The sequence below is a fragment of the Nansenia antarctica genome (genome assembly GCF_963989245.1).
Source record: "Nansenia antarctica genome assembly, chromosome: 3".
Classification (NCBI taxonomy): Eukaryota; Metazoa; Chordata; class Actinopteri; order Argentiniformes; family Microstomatidae; genus Nansenia; species Nansenia antarctica.
The window spans coordinates 76,811,844-76,819,343 of record NC_137688.1 but is presented as its reverse complement, the minus strand read 5'-3'; the positions used below and the strand labels follow the sequence as shown (position 1 = coordinate 76,819,343).

The 7,500-nt window shown below is 50.1% G+C and overlaps 1 protein-coding gene across 1 annotated transcript in view; it reads right to left on the bottom strand.

Moving 5' to 3' along the window:
• LOC308154426 (structural maintenance of chromosomes protein 1B-like) overlaps nt 1-7,500 on the bottom strand; it is a gene marked incomplete at both ends in the record, with an annotated part of 25,695 nt that overhangs the window by 15,074 nt on the left and 3,121 nt on the right. Inside the window, 2 exons of the mRNA XM_080527588.1 lie at nt 871-987; nt 3,794-3,940. Coding sequence (XP_080383714.1) covers nt 871-987; nt 3,794-3,940 — 264 coding nt within the window. The remainder of the gene's footprint in view (nt 1-870; nt 988-3,793; nt 3,941-7,500) is intronic.

Below are 7,500 nucleotides of genomic sequence, written 5' to 3'. Positions count from 1 at the left end.
CCCCTAACTACCCCTAACTCCCCCTAACTACCCTAACTCCCTAACTCCCCCTAACTCCCCCTAACTCCCCCTAACTCCCCCTAACTCCCCCTAACTCCCCCTAACTCCCCCTAACTCCCCCTAACTACCCCTAACTACCCCTAACTCCCCCTAACTCCCCCTAACTACCCCTAACTCCCCTAACTACCCCTAACTCCCCCTAACTCCCCTAACTCCCCTAACTACCCCTAACTCCCCCTAACTCCCCTAACTCCCCTAACTCCCCTAACTCCCCCTAACTCCCCCTAACTACCCCTAACTCCCCCTAACTCCCCTAACTACCCTAACTACCCTAACTACCCCCTAACTCCCCTAACTCCCCCTAACTACCCCTAACTCCCCCTAACTACCCTAACTACCCTAACTCCCCTAACTACCCCCTAACTCCCCTAACTCCCCCTAACTACCCCCTAACTCCCCCTAACTACCCTCTAACTCCCCCTAACTCCCCTAACTCCCCCTAACTACCCTAACTCCCCTAACTACCCCTAACTCCCCTAACTACCCCTAACTCCCCTAACTCCCCCTAACTCGCCTAACTCCCCCTAACTACCCCTAACTCCCCCTAACTCCCCCTAACTACCCCTAATTACCCCTAACTCCCCCTAACTACCCTAACTCCCCTAACTACCCCTAACTCCCCTAACTACCCCTAACTCCCCTAACTCCCCCTAACTCGCCTAACTCCCCCTAACTACCCCTAACTCCCCCTAACTCCCCCTAACTCCCCCTAATTACCCCTAACTCCCCTAACTCCCCTAACTCCCCCTAACTACCCCTAACTACCCCTAACCCCCCTAACTAAACCTAAGCTGTGATAACAGCACTGACCTGCTCCAGCTTGGCTTTGACGGTCCGTATGTCGACGTCCTTCAGCTCCACGTTGTCCTTCTGCATCTGGACGTCAGACGCCAGGTTGGCCAGCTCACTCTGCAGTCTGGACACTTCCTGTATCAGGGACCAAACACTGTTACTCTCCTGGACACCTCCTGTATCAGAGTCTTACAACGCTGTCACCTGCTCTTGGTCTGTAACTCTCTCTCTTTCTCTGTCTTTTCTCTCTCTCTCTCTGTCTCTCTCTCTCTCTGTCTCTCTCTCTCTCTGTCTCTCTGTCTCTCTCTCTCTGTCTCTTTCTCTCTCCCTCCCTCCCTCTCCCTCCCTCTCTCTATATACAGTATGACATCACAGGGGGTCAGTATGACATCACAGGGGTCGGTATGACATCACAGGAGGTCGGTATGACATCACAGGGGGTCAGTATGACATCACAGGGGTCGGTATGACATCACAGGGGATCGGTATGACATCACAGGGGGTCAGTATGACATCACAGGGGGTCAGTATGACATCACAGGGGGTCAGTATGACATCACAGGGTCAGGGGTTACCGCTTGGCAGGCGGGGACGTCCTTCTTGCAGAGCCGGTCCAGGTCTGACAGGGAGTACTTCAGCCTGGTCTGGACCCCCAGGGCCTGCACCTGCACCCTGCTTAAGCTCCGCCTCCTTACGCCTCAGCTTCATCAGACCCTGTCACATGACCAGGGTCATACCTCATAAATCAGCCTGCCTCCTACACCGAAAAACTGCAAAATAGCTTCATACTAGCTTATCCTGATGTGATTTAGAAAAGGTAAGGATACTGGGTGGTAGAACGCACATATCTAGGACAAGTCATGAAAGGAGGGGTCCTGAAATTTGATCGAGTGCAAAGATATTTAAAAACATTTACTCACGGCCGTTCTAGTGTTAATATGTGTGTGTGTGTGTGTGTGTGTGTGTGTGTGCGTGTGTGTGTAGGTGGTGGTGCAGTGTGTGTGTGTAGGTGGTGGTGCAGCGTGTGTGTGTGTAGGTGGTGGTGCAGCGTGTGTGTGTGTGTGTAGGTGGTGGTGGTGCAGCGTGTGTGTGTGTAGGTGGTGGAGCAGCGTGTGTGTGTAGGTGGTGGTGGTGCAGCGTGTGTGTGTAGGTGGTGTGTGCAGCGTGTGTGTGTAGGTGGTGGTGGTGCAGTGTGTGTGTGTAGGTGGTGGTGGTGCAGCGTGTGTGTGTAGGTGGTGCAGCGTGTGTGTGTAGGTGGTGGTGCAGCGTGTGTGTGTAGGTGGTGGTGGTGCAGCGTGTGTGTGTGTAGGTGGTGGTGGTGCAGCGTGTGTGTGTAGGTGGTGGTGGTGCAGCGTGTGTGTGTAGGTGGTGGTGCAGCGTGTGTGTGTAGGTGGTGGTGGTGCAGCGTGTGTGTGTAGGTGGTGCAGCGTGTGTGTGTGTGTAGGTGGTGGTGGTGCAGCGTGTGTGTGTGTGTAGGTGGTGGTGCAGCGTGTGTGTGTGTAGGTGGTGCAGCGTGTGTGTGTGTGTAGGTGGTGGTGGTGCAGCGTGTGTGTGTGTGTAGGTGGTGGTGCAGCGTGTGTGTGTGTGTAGGTGGTGGTGCAGCGTGTGTGTGTGTGTTAGGTGGTGTGGTGCAGCGTGTGTGTGTAGGTGGTGGTGCAGCGTGTGTGTGTAGGTGTGCAGCAGCGTTTGTGTGTGCAGGTGGTGCAGAGTGTGTGTGTAGGTGGTGGTGGTGCAGCGTGTGTGTGTAGGTGGTGGTGCAGCGTGTGTGTGTGTAGGTGTGCAGCGTGTGTGTGTGTAGGTGGTGGTGGTGCAGCGTGTGCGTGTGTAGGTGGTGGTGCAGAGTGTGTGTGTGTAGGTGGTGGTGGTGCAGCGTGTGTGTGTAGGTGGTGGTGCAGCGTGTGTGTGTGTAGGTGGTGGTGGTGCAGCGTGTGTGTGTGTGTAGGTGGTGCAGCGTGTGTGTGTAGGTGGTGGTGGTGCAGCGTGTGCGTGTGTAGGTGGTGGTGCAGCGTGTGTGTGTAGGTGGTGGTGCAGCGTGTGTGTGTAGGTGGTGCAGCGTGTGTGTGTAGGTGGTGGTGGTGCAGCGTGTGCGTGTGTAGGTGGTGGTGCAGCGTGTGTGTAGGTGGTGGTGCAGCGTGTGTGTGTGTAGGTGGTGGTGGTGCAGCGTGTGTGTGTGTGTAGGTGGTGGTGGTGCAGCGTGTGTGTGTAGGTGGTGGTGCAGCGTGTGTGTGTAGGTGGTGCAGCGTGTGTGTGTAGGTGGTGGTGCAGTGTGTGTGTGTAGGTGGTGGTGCAGCGTGTGTGTGTGTAGGTGGTGGTGGTGCAGCGTGTGTGTGTGCAGGTGGTGGTGCAGCGTGTGTGTGTGTAGGTGGTGCAGCGTGTGTGTGTGTAGGTGGTGCAGCGTGTGGTGTGTGTAGGTGGGTGCACGTGTGTGTGTGTGTAGGTGGTGGTGCAGTTGTAGGTGGTGGTGCAGCGTGTGTGTGTGTAGGTGGTGGTGCAGCGTGTGTGTGTGTAGGTGGTGGTGCAGCGTGTGTGTGTGTAGGTGGTGGTGGTGCAGCGTGTGTGTGTGTAGGTGGTGGTGCAGCGTGTGTGTGTGCAGGTGGTGGTGCAGCGTGTGTGTGTGTAGGTGGTGCAGCGTGTGTGTGTGTAGGTGGTGCAGCGTGTGTGTGTGTAGGTGGTGGTGCAGCGTGTGTGTGTGTAGGTGGTGGTGCAGTGTGTGTGTGTGTAGGTGGTGGTGCAGCGTGTGTGTGTGTAGGTGGTGGTGCAGCATGTGTGTGTGTAGGTGGTGGTGTAGCGTGTGTGTGTGTAGGTGGTGGTGGTGCAGCGTGTGTGTGTGTAGGTGGTGGTGCAGCATGTGTGTGTGTAGGTGGTGGTGCAGCGTGTGTGTGTGTTAGGTGGTGGTGGTGCAGCGTGTGTGTGCAGGTGGTGCAGCGGCGTGCAGCCTCACGCTCAGCTCAGCGGTCAGCGCCTCCTTGCGGTCTCTGAGCCGGGCCATGTCCTTCTCCTCCCAGCGCCGCGCGCTGCTCCTCAGGCTGCTGGACCCCCCGGAGATCACCCCCGACTTAGAGAACATGCTGCCGTCCAGGGACACCGTCTGCAGGGAGGACAGACAGAGATCACCCCCGACTTAGAGAACATGCTGCCGTCCAGGGACACCGTCTGCAGGAGGACAGACAGAGATCACCCCCGACTTAAGCCCAATTTATGCTTCTGCGTCGAATTTACGCGCGCCTACGCAAGGGCTCTCCCATACATAGCCTTTATTTATGTAAACCAGCTCCTTTCCCTTCTTGTTTTTTTGTTTTTTGTTTTTTGTTTCCTAGCACCAGGGGAGCCACCCCTCCCAAATTTCGTTGTTTGGTGCCTGTACTATAGCAATGACAATAAAGACCATTCATTCATTCATTCATTCAATTTATAGTTCTACGTTGGTCGCGTCGCGTCGGTCGGTGTACTCATAGCGGCATAATAGCGATCAAAAAACGTATTTGTGTTTATGCTTGTTGTAAAGAAAATGTCTATAATGCATTGAAATGACAGTAAACTAAGATAATAAGATGGTTATCATACATTTTCAAATATAATCCGTGATCCGTACGGATCGCCCCCCCACGGTTCGGCACGCACGTGTACCGCGGATCAATTGCAAAATGTAACCAAGTAATAATATTACTTAATATTAGTTAATATCCCTTGTAAATCACAATGTAGAGTTTCCATGAAAAGATAGACGCGACAGTTGCGTGCTTTGTTTTACTCTAAAGCGCAATGATAGGTTGATAATGGGGGAAAAAAATCCAGAACAACAAGGCTGCGTTCGTAATTCGCTCTGGAATCTGATCAGCATTCATGGAACGCCTCTTGTCCAATCAAAATTACTTGGTCCCTTTATGATGTCGGACCCAGTGTGCTCTTCGGCGCTCTCAGAGCAAATTTACGAACGCAGCCCAAGTGTATCATGCTGCTAATGTTGGCGACAGAGAAGAACTCGAAATGCCTCCCTCGTCATTTAAATCCCATGTATGGGAGCACTTTGGCTTCTCTGTCAATTACAGTATATCTCAAAAGTGAGTACACCCTTTAGATTTTTGCAAATATTCTGTTATATCCTTTCAGGGAATAACATTATCCTACTGAAACTTTGATATAACTTAAAGTAGTCAGTGTGCTGCTTGAATAACAGTATAGATTTATTGTCCTTTGAAAATTACCCAGTACACAGCTGTTAATGTCTAAACAGCTGGCAACAAAAGTGAGTACACCCCATAGTGAACATGTCCTAATTGTGCCCAATGATGTTGTTTTCCCGCCCTGGTGTCATGTGACTCGTTAGTGTTACAAGGATTCAGGTGTAAATGATAAGCAGGGCTGTTAAATTTGGTGTTTTGGGCACAATTCTCTCTGAATGCTGGACAACATGGCACCTCATGGCAAGGAACTCTCTGAGCGGCTTATTATTGCGCTTCACAAAGATGGCCTTGGCTATAAGAAGATTGCCAACACCCTGAAAATGAGTTGCAGCACAGTGGCTAAGATCATACAGCGGTTTTCCAGGACAGGTTCCACTCGGAACAGGCCTCGCCAGGGTCGACCAAAGAAGTTGAGTCCACGTGCTCAGCGTCATATCCAGAGGTTGGTTTCCAAAAAATAGACGTGCGAGTGCTTCCAGCATTGCTGCAGAGGTTGCAGAAGTGGGATGTCAGCCTGTCAGTGCCCAGACCATACGCCGCACACTGCATCAAATCGGTTTGTATGGCCGTCGCCCCAGACAGAAGCCTCTTCTGAAACCGATGCATAAGAAAGCCCGCAAACAGTTTGCTGAAGACAATGAATCCAAGAACATGAGTTACTGGAACCATGTCCTGTGGTCTGATGAGACCAAAATAAACCTGTTTGGGTCAGATGGTGTCCGGCGTGTGTGGCGGCACCCTGGTGACGAGTACGAAGACAATGAATCCAAGAACATGAGTTACTGGAACCATGTCCTGTGGTCTGATGAGACCAAAATAAACCTGTTTGGGTCAGATGGTGTCCGGCGTGTGTGGCGGCACCCTGGTGACGAGTACCAAGACAAATGTGTTTTGCCTACAGTCAAGCATGGTGGTGGCAGCATCATGGTCTGGGGCTGCATGAGTGCTGCCGGCACTGGGGAGCTGCATTTCATTGAGGGACACATGAATTCCAATATATACTGTGACATCCTGCAGCAGAGCATGATCCCCTCTCTTCGGAAACTGGGCCGTAGGGCAGTTTTCCAACATGATAATGACCCTAAACACACCTCCAAGATGACAACGGCCTTGCTGAAGAAGCTGAAGGTTAAGGTGATGGACTGGCCAAGTATGTCTCCAGACCTAAACCCAATTGAGCACATGTGGGGCATCCTCAAGAGGAAGGTGGAGGAGTGCAAGGTGTCCAACATCCGTGGGCTCCGTGATGTCGTCATGGAGGAGTGGAAGAAGATTCCAGAAGCAACCTGTGCAGCTCTGGTGAATTCCATGCCCAGGAGGGTTAAAGCAGTGCTAGATAACAATGGTGGTCACACAAAATATTGACACTTTGGGCACAATTTAGACATGTTCACTATGGGGTGTACTCACTTTTGTTGCCAGCTGTTTAGACATTAACAGCTGTGTACTGAGTAATTTTCAATGGACAATAAATCTATACTGTTATTCAAGCAGCACACTGACTACCGTACTTTAAGTTATATCAAAGTTTCATTAAGATAGTGTTATCCCCTGAAAGGATATGACAGAATATTTGCAAAAATCTAAAGGGTGTACTCACTTTTGAGATATACTGTATAACAATGACGGACAGTGTCATTGGAAGTGTGGTCGATAAAAAAGTTACGGTGTTTAAGCGTTGTGCAACGAGAAAGTCGTACGAGCATGGCCACACATTTGCCGCGACATCACCCTGGTGTGTTGACGGGAGGCACGAAAAAGGCAGCTTGACAACTTCTGATAATGTAGCCAATTTTTTCATACCATGTTTAAAGTAAGGTTTCACTTTATTATTTAGTTAAAAGTGGCATAAAACATGTTTATTTGTCTGCTATAAAGTGCCCAGTGATTCACTGCTGCAACCAGGTGCCTCCTCCTCCTTCTCTCCTACTGCATCATTTAAGTTGAATGTGTGTTTCTGTTTAATATGTAGCCTAATGTTTGAGTGTAGAATATGTTATGTATGTATATATATATATATATATATATACACACATATATATATATATATATATATATATACCAGTTTTGACATCTTGAATGTTGTTGGGTTTTACACAGTAAAAGTGGTGTTTTTACAGAATTCGAGGAAAAAGCGTTTTATTTTTATTTTTATGTCTTGTGTTGATCCGAAAAATGATCCGATCCGTGACTCAAAAACCGTGACACGATCCGATCCGTGAGTTAGGTGATCCATTACACCCCTATTAATAAGTAATTACAGAAAAAGTAAATGACATTTCTGTCATGACTTCCGCATTTACGAGAGAGTCGGAATGTGACGCTACCAAGCGGACCAATCACAGTTCTTATAGATAACTTTACATTAAATATGTCTATCATAAATATAATTTAAACCCAACGAACAGCCATGGGGCTCCCTCTAACTAATCATTTATTTCTAAATAAACAGGATTGTACATCT